At 40.3% G+C, this 23,190-nt stretch overlaps 1 protein-coding gene across 2 annotated transcripts in view; it reads right to left on the bottom strand.

The window, feature by feature from the left end:
- Positions 1-23,190, bottom strand: part of NEGR1 (neuronal growth regulator 1) — a 531,321-nt gene that overhangs the window by 104,690 nt on the left and 403,441 nt on the right. For both annotated transcript variants that reach the window (XM_087719471.1, XM_087719472.1), the window contains exons 5-6: positions 12,796-12,916; positions 5,212-5,363 (exon numbers count right to left, since the gene is read on the bottom strand). In XM_087719471.1, coding sequence (XP_087575597.1) covers positions 5,212-5,363; positions 12,796-12,916 — 273 coding nt within the window. The remainder of the gene's footprint in view (positions 1-5,211; positions 5,364-12,795; positions 12,917-23,190) is intronic.

Below are 23,190 nucleotides of genomic sequence, written 5' to 3'. Positions count from 1 at the left end.
AAAAGCATTTTCTTCATGATGTAAAAAGAATCATTTCTTTCCTCTTTCGCTAAAGCAGATGTTCAAGGCAACATGGTATTTACATTTCACCAGCATTATTACCATATTTCAACATTTCTATTACACCTTTCATCTCCAAAGAGCTGAAAACATATGATAGGTATACAAACAGATCACATAATCCAACATTAAAATGAGTCTGTGACAGCTGCTTAATGACATTTTAGCATTCTGCAGTGATAAACACTTTGGAATATATAGCTGAATTCTCTTTAAAATATCATGTACAATTGCTTTTGTTTGGCTAAGACAGTAATTCTCAACTTATTCAATGTAGGCCAAATATCTGAAATATATGACATACCACTGCCAAATTATTATATTTTTCAGATAGAATTGTGAACAAAATTAAAATTAAACCAAAATATACTACAACAGGGGCAATATTAGTTGCTGCTATCTTCTTTGGGAATGCTTTTTAATTTCCCAGCTAAGATTCCTGAGATTCTCCCTTCCTAATACTAACCAAGCTCATTTCAGTTTAGTTGACAACTCAGACATGGTCATCCAGGTGCTGTTACCTGCTGAAATGTGTGACATTACACAATGGATTCAACGGATCAATGCAAAAACAGACTATCATTTTTAGAGGGAATTCTAATTATCCTTTAATCTAGAGGCAGTAAGATAGAGCTTTCTTAGACTTTGCAGTTCCACTATTCTGTGGAGTGGGGAAACCTATTAATCTTCGGTGTTTTATGAAAGCATTTTGTCAGAGTATGAATATTCATAGACTGGAATAGATCAGCCAATGAATAGGCAGAGCAACTGGGTCAGCCAATGAGGGCTGTCTTGGAAACAGAAATTTAAGCTTAGAGTCTGGGCTGGCTTAGCTGAGAATTGAAACTGAAACTACTCTGTCCTTATTAAGCTCTGTCTAATCGGAACTCTGAAATTAACTTTTCTCTCCTGCTTGTGTTCTGCTTGTAACTTCTACCACCTTCAAAGAATCTATTATTGGTATTGTACATTTATTCATCTGTTATTATGTATATAAATAAGTTAATGAATCCATCTGAATCATTTATCTGTATGTGCTTTCTGGATTTGATATTTCTGCAACAAACTCTTGACACATTTCAGAATAGTATGCAGAGGCACCTGAAGAAAGTTTGAGAGTGGGAACAGGGGAAATCATGAATATTATGTTGAATAAGCTGAAGAGCTTTCATCTCAAACAGAGGCTCCTTTTGAACAAAGGGCCAAACAATCCTAGATTGCAATCTTATGATTCTAATACAGAGAAAATGTAGAAACACCTAGCCCATAACAAATATCCCTTTCAAGGATTTTGTTTGTCTGACCATGCATTCAGTATCCTGACATACAACGATATGGTATTTGCAGTTTTAGGCAGTTTGAATGTACTGTAGATGTGGTCATTTATACAAATATTTAACTGAAAAACTGCAATTTCTTTGCATTTGACAAATGATTAAAATTGGAGCTTTGGAAATGGAAGTTAAGTTTAGCCTTATTTTTAAGGAAGTGCTTTTCACTTGGTTTTGACACTCTGCTATTTCAAAAGCACAGTTTGCATATTTAAATGAGACTTGGCTCCTTCATTCTTTGTCTCACTTAAAAGACTAAAAAAAAACCTGTGCATTTTATCTTGGATAGGTAGCATAGAAGTGCTTGCAAAAATTGGGAGAATGGGTTTAATGAATCACAATATGTGTGCCTTTATCTATAGTATAGACAAATTTCCCATATACATGAGGAGAACAAACTTTGTAGAGAAAGCTGCAAGTAAACAATGGAAATATTTCAAATAAACCCCTAGATGGCAGGATGGGACTATCCAGAGTACACGCCCATAAGCTTAAAATGGTTTTCTCTGAAACCCTACAGAGCTGGAAGCATGTGTTTGAAGTACAGACAATGTATTTCAAAAAGGATATTTTTGGAATAGAGATGATGGATTAGTCACAATTAATTAGAATATTTCATCTAGTTACTTTACTCATGGCACTATAAGATATCTGTAGTACTTGGAATTTATTTTGGCTGCTGATAGCTTGTTTACTTTGCCACAAATTGTCCATCCATGTTCTGAACAGACTTCACACTCACAGGAAAGATTCTGGAAAAACACTTCATCGTATCTGTTCTATTGCTGAGATCGTCTTCTTTGTAAAATAAGCCACATTTCTGTGGTTTTTGGCAATTAATACTAAATAACCTCTATTATTACTCTGAACAGATAGGTGTAAAGTTTAATTCCTGTAGTTGTTGGATATTTATCCTCTAGGCCCGTGATGCTGAACCTATTATGACTACCACAGGTGGCACGTGGAGCCATTTGTTAGGGCATGCAAGGCACTGCCCTGTTAATTAAAAGACTTCAGTCTTCTTTTGAGGCCATTTTTTGCCCTCTGGAGGCTTCGGGGGCCTTCAGGAGGCTTCACTGAAGGCTCCGGAGGGCAAAAACCGGCCTTACGAGCAAACCGGAAGTGACTTCCTTAGTTTTTCCTTAGGTCCATTTTTTGTCCTCAGGGAAGCTCCTGAGACCCCTGGAGGGCATCCGGGGTTGGGATGGGGAAGGCTGTTTTCGCCCTCCCCAAGCTCCTAGAAAACCTCTGGAGACTGGGGAGGGCAAAGAAACTGTGCCAAAAGCCGTGTGTGTGTGTGTGTTGCTGGCCGGGCACACATGCACACGGGGAGGGGGGTTTGCATGCATAGCATTATGGGTATGGCATGTCCACGCACGACCTCCCTGTGCTGCCCCCGCTTTTGGCACGGGAGCCAAAAAAATGTTCGTCATCACTGCTCTAGGCATTAAGATCTGTTAAGCTTCATCAAGAATACCGAGATTCAGTTTGTATTCTGACTTCATAGTGGTAAATTCTACTCTGTAGTGTTGTGAATTCTCTGAAATAGCAAATAAAATGGTCATTTCTTTTTCAGTTTTGTCAGAAAAAATATCTGATACTAAAAACTATTTATTTTTATTTTATTTATTTATTTAGTTTGTCAAACATGTACGGGATAACAGTTATAAGTATAAACATGACATGAGCACATGAAATGAGTACAAAAAGTGGGGACAGTAAGACAGGGATGGTAGGCATGACGGTGTGCTTATGCACGCCCCTTAAAGATCTCTTAGGAATGGTGTGAGGTACACCGTAGACAGTTAAGGTTAAACCTATGGGGATTAGAGGAAGTAACAACAGAGTCAGGTAGAGCATTCCAGGCATTGACCACTCTATTGCTGAATCGAGTTTGTAACGGTTCACCTTGAGTTTGTATTTATTGTTTGCCGGTGTATTATTGCAGTAGAAGCTGAAGTAGTTGTTGACAGGTAGGATGTTGTAGCAGACAATTTTGTGTACTATGCTTAGGTCAGACCGTAGGTGAGTTATTCAAGGTTATCCAAGCCCAAAATTTCAATCCTGGTGGCATAAGGTATTCTATTGTGAGCAGAGGAGTTGAGTACACTTCTTGTGAAATGTCTTTGGAGCCACTCGATTGTATTAATGTCCAAAATACAGTGTGGATTCCAGGAAGAAGAGCTGTATTTGAGGATTGGTCTGGCAAAGGTTTTGTATGTCCTTGTTAGCAGTACAGTGTTTCTCTCTCTCTCTCTCTCTCTCTCCCTCTCTCTCTCTCTCTCTCTCTTTCTCTCTCTCTCTCTCTTTCTTTCTTTATCTCTCTCTCTATCTCCACAATATTTTAACCTGACCATTTTTGATGACTTTTTCAACGCGTATGTTCCCACCAATTTTTCATTACTTATTTTTATATATTCTATTATTATTTCAGAACACTTTGTCCCAGCACTCAATTTACAAGCCAGGCATAATTACACTGTGAATGTCAGAAATATATTTTAAATATATGAGTTAACACTCAATCTTCTGCCGTTAACAAGGTTCATCGTGTAAGTTGTTTAACATTGGAAGTACCACAGAGACTGCATAATCTTACATCCTTAGAACAGAATTTGTGAAAGGAGATGCAATCTCTGTTGTTCTTTCGTAGGTATTCAAATTCTTTTAAAGAAACACAAACAGAAGCAGTTAATTAGCTGGATTCTGAGATAGTAGGAATTTTGCCAAAGCTGAAATGTGCTGTCTTCTACATTAACAGAAACAGTTGCTTCAGGGCTGCAGCAAGCTTTGTGACAGAATCATGATAAAATCACTTTGTCTTCATATACCAATAGTAACACTGCAGGGGAATAAAGATAGTTGGCCAACAGGGGCTCTGTATTCTTAGTTAGTATTGGCAGCTTTTCTAATTACTCTATTCCAACCACTCAATTATTTGTTGTATCTTCCTAATGTATCACCAACTTTATTTTATTCATGCACATTTTAATTAAGAAATCAAAGTCTAATTTAAAAGTGGTAGGCAATGTTTTTTCCATCAGATTCTATTTATTGTAACACTCAGTGAAATGTGCCAGTCAATTGCTTATTGTCAACTAATTGAATTCCAAAAGAGCTATACATAAAGTATATAACATGGCAAGTGGCAGCAGCTACAGTATCAGAGTTCACACTTCAAAATTAATATCACACTTTTTATTGTTAAAACTTTTGACCATCATTACGGTAGGCCCACCACTGCTTTAGTGTACACCAGCATTCTACCCTCACTTATGAAACTATGCTGTGAAGTGTTAACAATTTATTTTGTGATCAATCCACATTGGTGCCGTCAAAACTCTCCTTGCTTAGGACAGCAGGTGGAAAAGCTGAAGGTCTTTGTGAATATCTTGATGTATATACTATTATTATGCCATGAGATGGACTGTATATGAAAGAACATTTAGGAATTCCAAACAATGCCTGCCTACTAGTCATCTAATGGCTCATTATTGGACTACATCTGGAAAAATATCTCATAAAGCAATGTATGAACCTGCCAGAGATTTGAATTAATCCTAAGGTCTGATGTAATCACATTGCAAGACTTCTGGCCTCAAGACTCAGGTAGAAACTGAGCAGACTAAGGATATACTTTCAGTCCAGGACACATCTATTGAAGAAATGCAAAAATGCTCAGAAAAGTCTGTATAAATCAGAAATTTTCTAAAGAGAACATGAACTACACAAACTATTACAGTTTTTCCCCCTTCAGGAGAGATAAGAAGAAAAAAGAAACCTACCACATGAACATTTCTCATATTTTTTCTGGACTTACGGTTAAGAAGCAGGCTGGCATTGGTTGTGCCTAATTTGTTGACAGCGACACATGTATAGTTGCCAAAATGCTCTTCTGTCACATTGTTGAAATTTAAAAATGATCTTGAACTATAGCTGTTTATAGTAATTCCTTGTTGCCCATTGATCAATCTAGAATGGGGGGAAAAAGGGAAAGTACAAATATTTGCATTTTTGACTTATCTATATGTGGGTGAAATGCATTACCTTATACCAAAATAGGATAGCAAAATGGAAATAAACACTAACTATGAAAACTATTGATGCCACATTTACAAAAAAAAAATACTAGTGGCATAGTTTTCTAATGGACTGTAATTTAGCAAAGGACTATCATCTATGCAAACAACAGTGGATACGCATTAGACCAGGGGTGTCAAACTCAAGGCCCGCTGGCTGGATCCGGCCCATGTAGTGCTTAGATCTGGTTCATGGGGCTGCCTAGAAACAGTGAAAAATCAGCCCGCAGTGCCTTTGCCAGTGAAAATGGAGCGGCCCTCCTGGTCTCCGTTTTCGTTGGCAGAGCGCTTGGGCCACCACAGGCTCCCTTGACATGAGTGACGCCCCAGGACCTGCCCCCCCAACCCTGATGCAGCTCTCAATGAAATCGAGTTTGACACGCCTGCATTAGATCATAGAACACATTTCCTTCCTTCAGCACAAGTCCCTTAAATTTAAGGAAGTCCAAAATGAGACTTGGTTTCTTGATTCAGGCAAAAATGGACAAGACACTCAGTAAGTATATACATTAAATGATAAAAATGGGGGCAAATAGTGAAATAAAACTACGATTGATTTTAGAATGAAGCTCTTTTTCATTTTCAATTGTGAAGGACCAGGGCAAACTGTAACTGAATGCTAGGGATAAACAGCAAGAACTAATTACTCACAGTTCAGGAGAATCAGGGCACAGTAAGGTAAAGATTAGCAAATGACTTTAAAAGCAGGCCATAAGGCTAGGACACTGTTTCTCAAACTGAGCAACACTAAGATATATGGACTTCAACTTTCAGAATTCACCAGTCAGCAGATTGAACTCCACTTAATGTTGCCGAGATTGAGAAATTCTGGTCTGGGAGTTATAGCCACTTTCCAGAATCTCTACTCAGAATTCCCTAGCCAGCGGATTGAACTCCATGAACCTTAATGTTGCCAAGCTTGAGAAACTCTGGTCTGGGAGTTATATACACTTTCCAGAATCTCTATTTACTCTTTGTCTTGGACACTGATAAAATAGCTGGAAAGGCAAAAATATTTAATATGGGTTCAAAGCAAGGGATTGTAATGATATACTTTGATTACTGAATTTATTTTTTGAAGAAGCAAATGAAAATTATTTGAGTTGATTTGTCCAGATGATACATTGATGGCTTGGAAGTAATTAAGCCCTATTTATATGAAGTCTGTGTACATTATGTCTATACTGTAGAGCAGTGGTCCCCAACCTTTTTATCGCCGCGGACCAGTCAGCCTTTGATAATTTTACCGTGGCCTGCTGAGCGCGCGCAGGGGTGAGGGGCGTTGTTCGCGACGACACATTGATTGTTTATATATCAGATTGTTTTGATTAAACCAAAACTATTTTAAATAAAGATATGAAATTAATCAAGTATTGCATTTATTTTTCAAAATGAATGTACAATTTTTTTATTATTTAAGTTTTGTACCCTATCTTTTCTAACTAACGTTAACTTTAAAAAGATGTTACATCAGACTACAATACAAGTAATTAAATGAAGACTAAAATAAGTGTTTTGGCATATTGAGCTTTTTATATTTCTTTCTTATATTGCTTCCTTAGTTGAGAACTTGCTCCTCAGCTTACTTACGCATTAACTGTTTGTTGCTTTTATGGTTTATTCATTCACTGCTCCATCTTCAGTTTTTTTCACAGGGGGCAGGGCTTCCTTCCTTCCTCCCTCCCTCCCTCCCTTCCTTCCTTCCCTCCCTCCATTCCTTTGGCCACCAATTTTGATCCAATTCTCTCTCTCTCTCTCACACACACACACGTTCTTTGGGGGGGTTGAATTACTCCACCTCACTGCGCAAAGTCGGCTCAGCATGCGTTTGGCCCCCACTTATGCCGAATCAAATCCGCGGCCGGCGGGACCAGGGGGTTGCATTTCAAAGCCGCCAGTCCTCTTGCTTCTTCTCCTTCACCGGCAAAGCTCCTGCTGGCGGCTCCGCCCATGGCAGCAGCGGTGGTGCCTCCCCCTCCGCTCGGAGCACCTCAGCTGGGCTCTGGGTTATCCCTGCCTCCACCTCTGCCGCTTTCCTACTAGCTCCCGCGGCCTCAAAAGCACGGCAGAGGAGGAAGGGGGAGGGATAACGCGGGAGCCAGCTCAGGTGCTCCGCTTGGAGGGAGAGGCACTGCCACTGCCATGGGCAGGGCGCCAGCGGGAGCTTTACCGGTGAAGGAGAAGAAGCAAGAGGACTGGCGGCTCATCAAAACAAGTCTGGGGAGGTCCTTTGCAGGCGGCCAGTTCTAGCCGCCTGCAAAGGACTTCCCCACGTTTGCTTTACAATCTGCTGCGCGGGCTTTAATCTGCTGCGCGGGCTTTTTTTGCGACGTGCGCGAAACCCACCAAGCCACGCTCACTTAGAGGGAACAGTGATCATGGCCCCCGGTCGCTGCGCGGCCCGGTGCCAGGTACTCCACGGCCCGGCACCGGTCCGCGGACCGGGGGTTGGGGACCACTGCTGTAGAGTCAGCTATACAGGGATATCTGCATGATCAAAACTTTTACAAGAAGTATAAAAAGGAATCTTTGACAAACACAGATCTTGAACTTCAGTTTTATGTTTGCTTTGGGAATTAGTCTCTATCCTTTACTCCAACCCTTGGAAATACCTGTTATTCAGTTTAGTGAGAAACTTGGACATCTCCAAATGTTATTTACTAACAATTCCCAGCAACTTTAGCAGGCATGTTTAGATGTTGTACTTGGGGTTCCACAATATTTAGAGAACCTAGATCCCAGCGTTTGCTTAGTTTAATGGCTTTAGCTGTATCAATAATACCAGCAAAACTTCCAAGTGTTGTTTAAAGGAAACAACATTTTGGTTTCCTTTCCAAAGAAGAGTCAGGATAAATTGATTTCTTGATTTTGACATTCAGAGCAACAGGATGTCAGTAATGATGATACAGTCTCCTTTTATTAATTTACACCCTTTTTATTCACTGCTGTTTTAAATAAAAGCTTGTGTGGGTCATTTTGTGTCCCTTTTGGAAAGCTGAAGAGTCTCTCTAAATAAAAATGGTTTATTTTCCAACTACCATAGAATGCTCATGGTTTTCTCTCTTTTCTTTCATCTTGTGATTTCAGTTAAGTGCAGAATTTGGCTCCCGTGGATGGAAATACTTTTTTTTTCTTCTGATTTTCGATCCAGTGACAGATCCCACTGGAGGGAAGAGTAAAGAATCAATTTTGCAAGCATGTCCTTTCCTTCTGAAAATGTGTTACAGAAGTTGAGAAATTGCTAGAATAATAGTAAGAGTTAAATTGGGCAAAAATTATCCATTTGCTACCTATTGATAGCTGCATTCTTTCAGAATGGATTGTATCCATTGGATCTTACTATTGGTGGATAGAAACATTAGATTTTATTCACTTAAATCACATACTTTTACCAATGTACTTTTATATGAACTCACTTAGGAAATGCCTCATAGTATCTCCAAACAAGGCTAGAAAATTTGATTTTTTTTCCTGTTCCTTTTTTTAAAAGTCAAACTTAGCAAGGTTCTGGGCATCTTTTCTTCAATGTTAGAGGTTGATCTTATAACAGTTTTTATGATTTTTCTGGCATAAATAATACTACAAACCCATTGAGCCTTTGGAACCAAGGTTGATTATTTACTTCAACTCTTTTATCATCTGGGAATGTGTAACCAAATTCAGATTTTTGAAAAATATAGTTAAATGTGAAAATACTTAGCTATGCTTGATTACTCCAAGAATTGCTTATATTTCATTCTGAAAGCAGAATTCATACTTATATAAATAAGTTACCGTTTAATTTTGATATATGGAGGCAGCACATCATAAATCTAGGAGACAGATACTTTTTTTGCATTCAGCAAAATGTATATCTATCATTATTAATGTATAGCTGCATATTGATGATTTAATATTGTACATTACATTAATGTTCTATTTTTATTTAATCACCACACAGTTCTGCATATAAAACATATTTAATTTAACCATATATTTCCAAAGCAGAAAATTACATGTAAGAAATAGATACTGTAATCCTTTTCCAAATCCTGAGCATGAATTGTCATGCAAAGTTTAATATTTCTCCTTTAATGTTTTCCAGTACATTCCTGTGTGTAATGTGATGTGATGTGTGATGTGTAATAGGGCTTATTTACACCCAGGTAGTGATAGGATACAACCTAAAATTTAAACATTTCTTTCACAAAGTTTCAATTATTAGTTCCTATTTACCAAATACAAACATCCTCTGAAAAAAGAATATGAGCTGCATCATGTTTTTATTTTTAAAGTGTCAAATTCATGTAGACAATGAATAGATTAGATAGATACTAAGGAAAACGTCACCTTTGTTGTAGATTCCGGAGTCAGTTAAGAATAACAAATAGAAATAACCACAATTATTTAATTGTAATTTTGATAGGGCAAACTTTCTTAGGCCAAGTGCCTTCCAGTTTTTGACTGAATCCTAGTAGTTTTAGTCATTCTGGAAAGCACCAATATGGGAAAGGCTGATATAAATAATTCAGGTTAATCCATCCAATGCTTCATAGCTATCTATGGTGAATGTAGAAATTGATTTTGTTTATGTATTTATACACCCATCTTTGATATTTTTTATAAATAACTAAAGGTGGTGAGCATATCTAATACTTTCTCCTTCTATTTGCCCTACAATAATGAACTCGTGAGATCAGCTGAGACAGAGTGATGGGCCCAAAGTCATCCAGGCAGCTTTCATGTCTAAGACTAAAACTCATGGTCTCCTGGTCTTTATGCTGCTGCTTAACTACTAGACGAACAGTAGAATGAGGTTTGTTGAATGTTTCCCCTTAATGTTCTACTTGTCAGAATATTTGATTTAAATGGGAGGAAAGAAAAAGTGCTAATTGTACTTGCTACCTGCTGTTCAAGAATTGTGTGTGTGTGTGTGTGTGTTTAGTGTCACAACCCCTGGTATGCCCAAATATGGGAGGAAGCCTACTGCTTCCTTTCTCTGTCTATCGGCTCCTCACAAGAGACCATCCAGACAGAAACCCAATATTTTTAGTGTTGCCTTTGTTACATTTGTGTTGTATTTGTGCTGATAAATAAATAAAGGGATCTATACTAGTCTCCCTTTATTTATTTATCAGCACAAATACAACTTATTTATTTATTTATTTATTTGTTTGTTTGTTTGTTTATTTATTTATTTATTTAGATTTTGCAACCCCCGTTTGTACAGGGTGGGGCATAACCTTTTCCTAGGGGGTCACAGCAACACTTGTAATAACAACACAAATAATTCATACACCATTCGAAAGCCCATCAAAAACTGAGTTTATTGACACGATTTAATAGTCAGTATGACCACCATTAGCCCTTCGAACAGCATTCAAACGAGGTGGATAAGAACACAACAAATCTTCAAACAGTTCCGTTCGATTTTCCAGATTTTCCAGGGCGGGGCATAACCTTTTCCTAGGGGGTCACAGCAAGATCGACAGCAGTTTACAACTTCCGCGACACCTCATTTTAAAGCCCATAAAAAACTGAATTGAATGAGCTATTAAAAGTTAAATTTGTTTCGGTTGAAACTTTGAGAATGAATTTGGAAACTGTGTTGAAAAATATGGAAAATCAAACGGAACTGTTTGAAGATTTGTTGTGTTCTTATCCACCTCGTTTGAATGCTGTTCGAAGGGCTAATGGTGGTCATACTGACTATTAAATCGTGTCAATAAACTCAGTTTTTGATGGGCTTTCGAATGGTGTATGAATTATTTGTGTTGTTATTACAAGTGTTGCTGTGACCCCCTAGGAAAAGGTTATGCCCCGCCCTGTATGTATATATATACATACACACACACACACACACACATTCTGCTCATTCTGTACCACAGTTTTTGGATTACTATGAATCTATAATCAATTTTGAAATGTGTCCAATAAAACCAGAAAACATCTATTTTCGTGTTAAATGAAGAATTTCCAAACTAATTTCTCACAAGAAAGTTAAAAAAGCCCCATGAATGTCCTTTCTTGACTCTGCCCTATGTCCTCATGTGGTCTGTATATCTCTTGCTAGGCCCTCACTTCTTTTTCCAAGTCCCTACATTGGTTGGTTAGAAGTTCAAACTGATACTGACCTCCCAGGTTGTATGTATAAGAACACCCAGTTATTTAGGATATAATATTACCATTCATTCTCCTGTATGCATTTGTCTGCATATACAAAGTCAAGTCAATTTTCCTTGTATTAAATAGTCTCCCTTGCTTGGTGGGTAGTTTGACTCTTCCTTGAAATACATTTACAATATGATCTTTTGGCATTTAGAAAGCTTGAAATTCCATTCCTTACCATACTTATAAAATTATATTACAGTCATTAGGAAAGTATTAGGAAAGGTTTCATAAGGAAATGTTTCCTATGGATTACTATATTGCTTTAATGCTAATTATAGTTATATATTATTTTCAGAGTTATATATTATTGAGAGCAAGTTTGGTGTGCTGGTTAATGTGTTGGCCTAGAAAGCAGGAGACTATGAGTTCTACTCCTGCCTTAGCCAGGAATGTTGGTTGGATGACCTTGGCCAACTCATTCTCTCTCAGCCCAATCTACCTCACAGTGCTGCTCTTGTGGGGAAAAAATAGGAGAAAGAAGTATTATTTATAAAAAAAATAAGAGGATAAAAATGTAATATAAATAAACAAATAAATGGGGTTTTTTTTGCCAGGACTGTGCTTAGTTATAGGTGCTTAGGTATGTACTGAACCAAATTACAACTGTTACTATTGCTACTACAGGTTTTCAATTCATATCAGATCCAAGCGAAAAAATGGTGTGTTATGTATACAGCATCTATGATTTAATTATTACTAGCACAGTTTCTCCCAATCTAGGATGTCCAAAAGTGACTGGACTATAATTCCCATAACTAAAATAATCTTCCTATGCTTTCATATCTCTACTGAAAACTCTCTCACTATATTTACATCATAGAACTGAATCACACCTTGGATTGACTGCTTTATTTGACAACACACACATCAAGAAAAGTCATATTTTCTCTTCCCCCCAATAAGATGCAGACCACTATGAGAAAAGGATCCAAACCAAGGGTGAAATTCAGCAGGTTCTGGACACCCAGTAGCGGAAATTTTGAGTAGTTCGGAGAACTGACAAATACCACCTCTGGCTGGTCCTTGAGTGGGGTGGGAAAGGAGATTTTGCAATATTCTTCCCCTGGAGTGGGGTGGGAATGGAGATTTTGCAGTATCCTTCCCCTGCCAAGCCCACCAAGCCACCAAGAATCAACAATACATTTTTTTGAATTTCACCACTGATCCAAACTTACTTTCTTTCTCCTTTATACCATTCAAAAGATGGGGAAGGAACTCCTGCACTTTCACATCTTATGAATCCAGTGCCTCCAGGAGTCACTCCACTGGATTTTATTTCGTGAATTGTTGGGGCAACTGCAAGGAAGCACAAATATGTTTTTGAGACATTAAACACATGTTAGAAGCATATACATTTAATAATACCATGTTTTCCCCAAAATACATGTCCTCATAATACAACCATGTCACATTTTTCTGGTGGGCAAAATATAAGCCCCCCCGCATATAAGCCCCTTGGAAACCCCCCACCTCCAGCCAGGCAGAGCGCCACTCACCAACCTAGCAGTATCCCAAAGGTGCCAAGCCGCGGGAACCTGGGGGAAGGAAAAGGTGATCATGCTCCTTGGTGCCTTCGGGATACCGCTAGGTTGGTGAGCAGCGCTGTACCCAGCTGAAGAGGGGAGTTGCCAGGTGGCTGCTTTCTTAAAAACAGACTCCCAAAGAACCAGGCACAACCTCATGGGAGAATGGCTGTGTTGCGCTGTAGCAGCAGCGCAACACAACAGACATGAAACGACCACGCTCATGAGCAGCCACCCGGAAAACCCCCTTTGCAGCCGGGCACAATGCCATTCACTGACCTAGGGGTATTGCCAAGCCACGTGAGCCCCTATTCTCCGCTGCCCGGCTCCCGCGGCTTGCCGCCTTCCAAATGCCAGTGAATGGCACTCTGCAAGGCTGGAGAGGGGGGTTGCATGAGCGGCTGTTACACTCTTGCTCAATCACCTCCCAGCCTCACGATGCATGGCCCAGTTCTCATTTCGGAGCCAGGGCACCTCCGCCGCCACCATCCCAGCCTGGCTTTTTCCACGGCTTCCAACCTGAACCTTTCAGTAGTGGCTGCTCTGGGTGCACACTCTGGTTGTACACTCTGCAGGCAGCTGGCCTACAGCCATAGAGCGTGCGCCCAGAGCAGCCACTGCTGAAAGACTTGGACTGGAAGCGGCAGAAAAAGCCAGGCTGGAATGGCAGCGGCGGTGGATGTGCCCTGGCTCCTTAATGAGAACTGGGCCATGCATCGTGAGGCTGGGAGATGGTTGAGCGAGAGCAGAACAGCCGCTCGCGCAACCCCCATCTCCAGTTGTGCAGAGCGCATTCACTGGCATTCGGAAGGTGCCAAGCTGTGGAAGCCAGCGGCGGAGAACAGGCGCTCACGCGGCTTGGCAATACACCTAGGTCAGTGAATGACACTGTGCCTGGCTGCAAAGGGGGTTTGCCGGGTGGCTGCTCATGAGCGTGGTCGCTTCATGGCTGTTGTGTTGCACTGCTGCGACAGCGCAACACAGCTATTCACCCATGAGGCTGTGCCCGGCTCTTTGGGAGCCCGCTTGCAAGAGAGCAGCCTCCCAGTAACCCCAAAACAATAAACTCTCCCCCCATAATAAAGCCCAAGCCATACTTTGTAGGTAAAAAGAAAATAAGACTCTGTCGTATTTTTGGGGAAACACGGTAACAATGAAAACTTTTGAGAATAATACAGTGATGCAACCTGATTTATTTATGTTGGGCTTCTTAGAATCTAAAGCAGATTTATTAATTTGTTTCACATATTAAAATCACAATACAACATTGCAGAAGAGGGAACATTAGACCTAAGGTTGTTCACTGAGTTTATTACAAAAGGAAGGTCCAAAATTCAAATTTATCTTCCCCTGTGATTATGCTGTTGTGAAAAATAAAGGCATTAGAAGTCAAAAAACTATTGAACAAAGCAACAGAATTTCATTGGGTCAGTCAATAGCAAAATGTGCAACTGTCAAATATGTTTCTGCCAATATGTTTTCTTGTTTCTAAAACTCTTAAGTACAATAAAGGCGCAAGGCCACTGAAGTAGTATCATTTCCTGCAGGGCCAGCATAATCGTAGATTGCTTGTCTATGCATTTTTTTTGCTAATATTCAACATTGTTATAATTAAATATATAGCAACACTTCTCCTCTCAAATTATTTCCAGAGGAACATATTAATAAGCTCTACCAAAATAGACTTGAGTAAAATTCTTGAGCAATGTGTATAGGAAACAATGCATGATCATTGGGACCACTTTCTTTAAAACATTTGGATCAGGAAAATGTTAAAGAAAATCAGGCATTCAGCCCTTATTCTAGGTTAGAAAGAAAGACATTTGGGTAGACATAGAAAAAAGTGTGCCAGAGTTTTATGTTTAAAATTTTGGATGTATTTGTAAAGTTATTTGCAGGAACATTGCATGTGAGAGAAAACTACAAATGATAATTGTATCCATAAATAGGGATATCCATAAAGTGCATAATGACTTAGGGTACAAACATATTAATTTTAATAGTACAATTCACCATATTTATAGACAATGTATTCATTTATTCATGCACAGGTGCATTCAGTTATAGATCACCCACTTTCACCAAGAGACCCAATGCAGTTCACAATTGTAATGAAACAATCCAGTAAAAATAGTTCTGCATCAAAACTGGCATACCAATCCAGCATCAGTTCAAGAATCATAAGATTTTAACACTTTTTTTTAAAGAGAAGGAAGTTGAAGCAATTCTTACTTTAGGATGCAAAACACTTCAGAAAAATGGACCTGTCACCAAAGTCTGTTTTCAGGCTCCCTGTCAAACTTCAAAATGTGCCCTGCTGTTGCAGTGATCTTTTCATTTTTCAGCTTGCTACAGACACTTTGGGGGGGGGGGGAGTTTGGAATGCCAGCCTAGACAGCAACAAGAAATCATCCTGTGGGAACCAAGGTAATCTCAACAAATGTTTAACAAGGGCCTGAAGGAGTTGCCACAGTGGCACCAGAACACCTTATTGGACAATGTGACCTGGTTGAAGGAGGGAAGGAAAGAATTCATTCTTTAATTAGGCAAAAACCATGGGAACTACCGTCTATCCCCGAAAGTACGACCTGTCCTGAGACTAACGCCTTGCTACATTTTTCACGTTGGCAAAAATATAAGCCCACCCCTGAAAATAAGCCCCATGGCAACACCCCCTCCAGCCAGGCAGAGCACCGCTCACCTACCTAGCAGTATTCCGAAGGTGCCAAGCTGCGGGAGCCAGGGGAAGGCGCTCACATTGCTTGCTGCCTTTGGGATACCGCTAGGTTGGGGAGTGGCATTCTGCCTGGATGGAGGGGGGAGCTGCCGGGCGGCTGCTCCCTTGCGAGCAGGCTCCCGAAGAGCTGGGCACAACCTCAGGGGCAAAACAGCCATGAGATGATGCTCACGAGCAGCCGCCTGGCAAACCCCCCTTTCCAGCTGGGCAGAGCGCCATTGACTGACCTAGGGAGTATCCCTAAGGCTCCAAGCCACATGGCTCTCTGCCCGCACCCCAGGTTCGTGGCTTGGCACATTAGGGATACCCCCTAGATCAGTGCATGAAGCTCTGCCTGGCTGGAGACGGGTTGCACGAGCGCCTGTTCTGCCCCCAGCAAGCATGCCTCCCAGCCTCACCATGCCCTGACCCAGCTCTCCCTGATGCCACCGCCGCTGCGCTCCAATCACAATTTCTTCTCTGGCTTCCAAACTCCAAAACTCGGCTGCCGAGTCTTTCAGCAGCGGCCGCTCTAGGAGTGTGCTCTATGGTTGTGGGCTGGCTGCTGGAAGACTCTCTGGCAGCTGGCCCATAGAGCGCACTCCTAATGTGGCCGCTACTGGAAGACTCGGCAGCCAAGCTCTTTCTAAGTTTATTGAAATTAGCTCTCTTAAAGTCCAAGACTCTAGTTTGACTTTGTTCTACCACTTGTGTTTGCATAATATTGAATATAACATAACATATGAAGAATGGTTGCAGGAATTAGATATTTATGAAAAGAAGAACTAGGGGATATATGATAGCCATATTCCAGTATTGGAGAGGCTGTCACAAAGATGATCAAGCATCAAGGAGAAAAGTAACCTAGAACTAAGAAGAAATTTTCTAACAGTGGGACCCCTCAAACCCAGATATTGTGGGTGCTCTGTCACTGGAAGTTTTTAAGAAGAGACTAGATTTCCATAACCCAACTCTGTTATTCTATGTTCTACATTTGTAACTAACTGCTTCAAACACCCAAGTCCACAACATAATCAATTCATTTAAAAAAAGGCATAACCACATTAGCTCTTCTGTTGTGGCCCAGCAGGATCCGGTGGAGCTGCTGATGGACTTGGATAGCGAGGAACCATATGAGTCTGCCCTGGACGATGTGGAGGACCCTGGGCAGGGTTCAGACTCAGAGCAGGGACCAGAGAGGCTGGTTGGCCACCAGGAGGTGCCTGAGGCATGGAGCAGTGGGGAGGATCAAAGGCAGTTTGTCCCTGACGCTAGATTGAGAAGGGCTGAGAAATGGAAGCAGCAACTCCGTAGGCAGACTCACAGAAGATGATTAAGCACAGGTGGTTGTTGATTGGCCCCTCCCAAAAGAGATTATAGGTGACATTTGCAGGAAACAACCGTTCGAATTAGTAGTTAAGAAAATCTATCTATGTATTCTAGCCGTGTCTGTGCGTTTGGACTATCTGTGTTGCTTTGTTTGAACTATCTGGGTTGCTGCAGAGCTACTCTATTGAACGTGAGTTGCCTGAGCCCTCACCAAAGGGTTCGTTATCTCAATAATTGAACAGTGGCAAACAGCCAAGCCTGTGTTCTGGTTTATTCACAGGCCGGTGGGGTCAGAACACTCTTCTAACTACATAGCCTAAATACCCTGAAAAGTAGCCAGATCCTTAAGGTCTCATGAAAGATTAACATAACTGGGGCCATCTGGATTTTTAAAGAGATGCAATTCCATAGGGCAGGCTTTGCCAGGGAGAATTACTCCCAAATATAAAATGACATTCTGGAAGCATGTAACAGCAAGTAAATGACATAGGTCAGGTGAAGGCAGTTTGACACTCTTCAGAAGTTTAGGACTTCAGTTACTATAGTTATGTCACCAGAACCTTATGAGGATTGTAGTTCAAACAATCTGAAAGACCTCAGGTGGTCTATTAAAGAGTAGAAGCAGATTACCTTTCCTTGCTGAATTCTTACATTTTTTTCATATGACAAAACTCAGATGAAAGCAAAGTTAAGCTGAAATACCTTTAAAGGGATTTTTTTTACTTTGAAATTTTAGGCAGTTCTTCCAAAACTTCCATCCTGATTTTTTTTTTTTTTACTTTACTTCCTACATAGGGATCTTGGTTGAAGCAATAAGTGTGCCTCCTGTTTTTGATTCCAGGTTCTCTGTCTTTCTGTCCTTTACATGTGTGGATAAGACTGACAATATCGAGAATAGAAAGCATTGGCCTCGCTACAGATAAGAAAGTGTATTTGAAGTTTAATCAAAAAAGGGATGAATAAGCCAATGAATACTTTGCTCCATTTGAAAAATAATAGATTTGTCTCATCTCATACACTGATAACTTGTGAATGACCAGTAGTGGTGAGCATTTACATTTAGCCATTAATTCAAATTGTTAACGTATTGTTCCAGTGGCAAACCTAGTTAGCTACTTTTTTACTTTCCAAAGCATGTAAGTTTAATAATTGCATTTATGTTAATATAGGCTACAGGCTGCAGACTCAAAAGGATTGAAACAAACTTCTGACCTTCTATGCTAAGCGTTCCTTATAGGATGTTCATTGGGAAAATTCATAAAATCAGAGAATGAAAACAACTAGCAAAGAGTCATTTTGCAGTGTGAGATGAATCACGTATACTTATTATTACCCATAATAAACAATCTCCCTTCTCCAATCTTTTTTTTTTTTTGCTCTTCTGCTAACCACCAGAGGTAGCTTTGTTGATTTCAATGGTCCCTTCCCACCAGGGGTGGGTTCTGGCAGTCACTACTGCCGGTTTGCTTGTGGGCACTTTGCGTGCGCACGCACAGTGCAATAAAAATTGTTCTGCGCATGCACAGAAGCAAAAAACAAGATGGCGGTACCTATGGCGCCCCCCCGGAGAACAGGTTCAGGGGTGTGGCAGGTCTGGGTCACTGCTGGGTCCAGGCCGCCAAACTACTACTATTTCATCTGAACTGGTCCGAACCAGTAGGAACCCACCACTGCTCCCCACCATAGTTATACACAGTGTTTTATATATACAGTTAAAATTCCTGTAAAATCATTTGGTTAAAATATAACTGCACCAGAAAATGAGAAATCAGACCTTTAAATATGCTGGTAGTTAATGATTTAAATTCTACTAATTCCAAGGAGCAATTATAATCCTTCTAATGTTCTTGGCAAATTTCCTGTGAGGCCATTAGAAATGTTCTAATTGATATTAATATTTTTCTGAAACAAATACACTAAGTAATACTACATCATTCCAATTTTTTTTAAAGCCAATCACACTCATTTCAAGTTCACTTTTTATTATTTTAAAACATCTAAAAATAACAATACTCAGTAATAATGCTTATCAAATACAACATTTTTATGTGGGCAATATTAATAAGACTATGTGAATCCATTAAAAGAAAGCACAGATGAACAATCTCTTCGCAAATCATTTTATGCAGTTGGGCTTTTTCTTGCTTGCATTACTTCTTTGGAAGCATATTTGCATGTGTTTTGATGTTTGTATGTATATGCACGCACACAAATACATACATACATACATACATACATACATACATACATACATACATACATATATCTTGTATACTTATACAATACAATACAATAGCAGAGTTGGAAGGGACCTTGGAGGTCTTCTAGTCCAACCCCCTGCCTAGGCAGGAAACCCTATACTGTTTCAGACAGATGGATATCCAACATCTTCTTAAAGACTTGCAGTGTTGGGGCATTCACAACTTCTGGAGGCAAATTGTTCCACTGATTAATTGTTCTAACTGTCAGGAAATTTCTCCTCAGTTCTAAGTTGCTTCTCTCCTTGATTAGTTTCCACCCATTGCTTCTTGTTCTACCCTCAGGTAACTTGGAGAATAGTTTGACTCCCTCTTCTTTGTGGCAACCCCTGAGATATTGGAACACTGCTATCATGTCTCCCCTAGTTCTTCTTTCCCCCTAAACTAAACATACCAATTTCCTGAAACAGTTATTCATATGTTTTAGTCTCCAGTCCCCTAATCATTTTTGTTGCTCTTCTCTGTACTCTTTCCAGAGTCTCCACATCTTTTCTATATCGTGGTGACCAGAACTGAATGCAGTATTCCAAGTGTGGCATTACCAAGGCATTATAAAGTGGTATTAACACTTCATGTGATCTTGATTCTATCCCTCTATTTATGCAGACTAGAACTGTGTTGGCTTTTTTAGCTGCTGCTGCACACTGCTGGCTCATATTTAAATGGTTGTCCACTAAGACTCCAAGATCTACTACTACTGAGCAAGGTACCACTTATACTGTACCTGTGCATTTCATTTTTCTTGCCTAAATGTAGACCCTTACTCTTTTCACCATTGAATTTCATTTTATTAGATAGTGCCCAATGTTCAGGTTTGTCAAGATCCTTCTGTATCTTGAGCCTATGTTCTGGAGTGTTGGCTATTCCTGCCAGCTTGGTGTCATCTGCAAATTTGATGAGTTCCACATTTATTCCCTCATCCAAATCATTGATGAAGATATTGAAGAGTACTGGACCTAAATCAGAGCCTAGGGGTATTCCACTGCATACTTTCCTCCATGTAGATGCAGTTCCATTGAGGACTACACGTTTAGTGCAGTTGGTCAGCCAGTTACGAATCCATCTGGTGGTGATGCTGTCTAACCCACATTCTTCTACCTTATCTAGTAGTAGGTTATGGTCTACCTTATCAAATGCCTTACTGAAGTCCAAGTAAACTATATCTACGGCATTCCTCTGGTCCACTAATTTTGTCACATCATCAAAGAATGCAATAAGATTAGTCTGGCATAATCTGTTTTTGACAAACACATGTTGGGTTTTGGCTATTACTTTGTTTGCTTTTAGGTGTTCACTAATTCGTTGCTTGATTATTTTTTCCAGAATTTTTCCTGGTATTGAGGTCAGACTGATAGGTCTGTGGTTTCCTGGATCTATTTTTTTTCCTTTTTTGAAGATGGGAACCACATCAGCTCTTTTCCAGTCCTATGGAAGTTCCCTGGTGTTCCAGGATCTCTGAAATATATAATTCAGTGGTTCTGAGATCTCATCTGCCAGTTCCTTCAGAACCCTGGGATGTAATCCATCTGGTCCTGGTGATTTGAACTTGTCTAGGATAGACAGGGGCTCACTTACCATTTTCTTCCCTATTTCAATTTGTGTTCCTAATCTGATTTTTGTGGTGCTATTTTTGATAGGTTGGACTGTTTTATCCCTTTGTGTAAAGACAGATGCAAAACATGAGTTAAATAGTTCTGCTTTCTCCCTGTTGCTTGTCACCTTCTTGCCACTTTCTCCTAGCAATGTACCAATTGTTTCCTTAACCTTTTTCTTGTTTTTAACATGTTGGAAAAGCTTTTTTTTGTTAATTTTTACTTTTATGGCAAACCTTTCTTCATTGTTAGCCTTAGCTTTCCTCACTTCATCTTTACAGGCTCGGGCTATTTGCTGATATTCTACCTTAGTTATGTCCCCCTCTTTCCACTCTTTACACTTATCTTTTTTGTCTTTCAATTTGTCAGAGTTCTTTATGCAGCCATGCTGGTTTCTTTTGGGAGCTGTTATTTTTCTTCTTCATTGGTATTGTGCTAGACTGGGTTTTTGTAATCTCATTTTTCAAAATTTTCCAAGCTTCTTGAGTTATTTTCCCCTTGAGGATTCTCATCCATGGAATTTTTCCCAAGCTCTCTCTAAGTTTACTGAATTTAGCTCTCTTAAAGTCCAAGACTCTAGTTTGATTTTGTTTTACTACTTGTGTTTTCATAATGTTGAATTCCAATATTGCATGGTCACTTGCCCCCAGGGTTCCTGTGGCTTCAACACCTTCCATCATTTCCTCTCTGTTAGTGAGAATTAAGTCCAATATGGTTGATCCCTTGTTCCCTTCTCCACTTTTGGGGAAACAAAGTTCTCTGCTAGGTTTGTTAGGAACCTGTTGGATCTTCCACTTGGTGCAGAGTTTGTTTCCCAGTTGATGTCAGGGTAGTTAAAATCTCTCATTACTATTGTGGGTGTGCTTCCTATATACCTTAGTTAGCTGACTAGCAAAAAGTTCAACTACTTCCTCTGCTTGGTTGGGTGGCCTGTATGTTTGGCCCTATGGCAAAGTAATTTCCCCCCCCCCCAACCTTTAATATTGACCCAAATGCATTCAAGGTAGTTCTCATCATTGTTGTGCTCTATTTCTGTAGAGATTTAGTTATTTTTTATATATAGTGCACAGTGACATGTGGTGAGGTGTATGGCTGGTGAGGCAAGTGGGCAAAAGCCGCTCTATGGCAGACATGGCGGCAGGGCTTTAAAGTCCTGGCGCCATGTCCATCCCGCTGTATGGTGGACACAGCACCGGGACTTTAAAGCCCTGCCACCGTGTCTGCAATGGAGCGGGACGCATCCCGCTTTATAGCAGACATGGCGGCAGGGCTTTAAAGTCCCGGCACCATGTCCTCCATTCATCAGGATGAGTCCCACTCGACGGTGCTCGTCTTCTGCACACCTGGAGCCAGGCCCGCCCAGGCCACGGGGTTTTTAGAGGGGGAAGGCGAGATTGGAGACGCGGGAGGTGGGAGAGCCGGCAAGGGTCCTCCGGCATAGTCGAGCAAGCAACGGGCCCTTCCAAAAAGCACTAGGAGAACCTGAGGCCGGTGCTGTGTAATATTAAACAAATAAAAATGGCAGCTTCGGGAATAGGCAGACGAGCTGCTTTTATCTACGGTAGAGGCTGTATGTCCATATTAAAGCCCTGGCCTGCTGCTATGTCCAAAAGCCCTGCCGGCCGCTATGTCCCACATAAAAAATAAAATGCCAGCCCGCACGCCAGCAGAGGTGGGTAAAACACACACAGACACACACACACAAAAGTTACTTACAATAATACAAATTACAATTACTTACAAATTGCATTAATTTTGAATTCCTCCCCCCGCCCTCCGACCCACATACCTTTTCCAGCTGTGTCACAAAGGATTTCAACTCTGCTCTTGTCTGCCATGATAAAAATGTAAAAAATGTAAAAAGAAAAAGGCAAGAGCTGCTGACGTCAGGCTGGGTTAGCTGATACCAGAGTCTCCAATGGATGACTCTGCTTAACTGTTTAAAAAAAGCCTCTAAAAAAAAGTGCCCTCTACAGGAGGAGGCGAGAGAACCACGTGCCTCATCTACATAAGGAATTTTTCGGCTTTTAATCCTTGCTTAAATCTGCTCAAGTGATCATAAAGATAGACTAAATGAGGCACGTGGTTCTCCCGCCTCCTCCTGCAGAGGGCACTTTTTTTAGAGGATTTTTTAAACAGTTAAGCACTAAGC

Source organism: Thamnophis sirtalis, unplaced genomic scaffold (assembly GCF_051295495.1).
Source record: "Thamnophis sirtalis isolate CommonGarterSnake01/CBP01778 unplaced genomic scaffold, rThaSir2_p1.2 scaffold_7, whole genome shotgun sequence".
Classification (NCBI taxonomy): Eukaryota; Metazoa; Chordata; class Lepidosauria; order Squamata; family Natricidae; genus Thamnophis; species Thamnophis sirtalis.
Note: the sequence above shows the minus strand (reverse complement) of the source record. Positions and strands in the feature narration are given on the sequence as shown.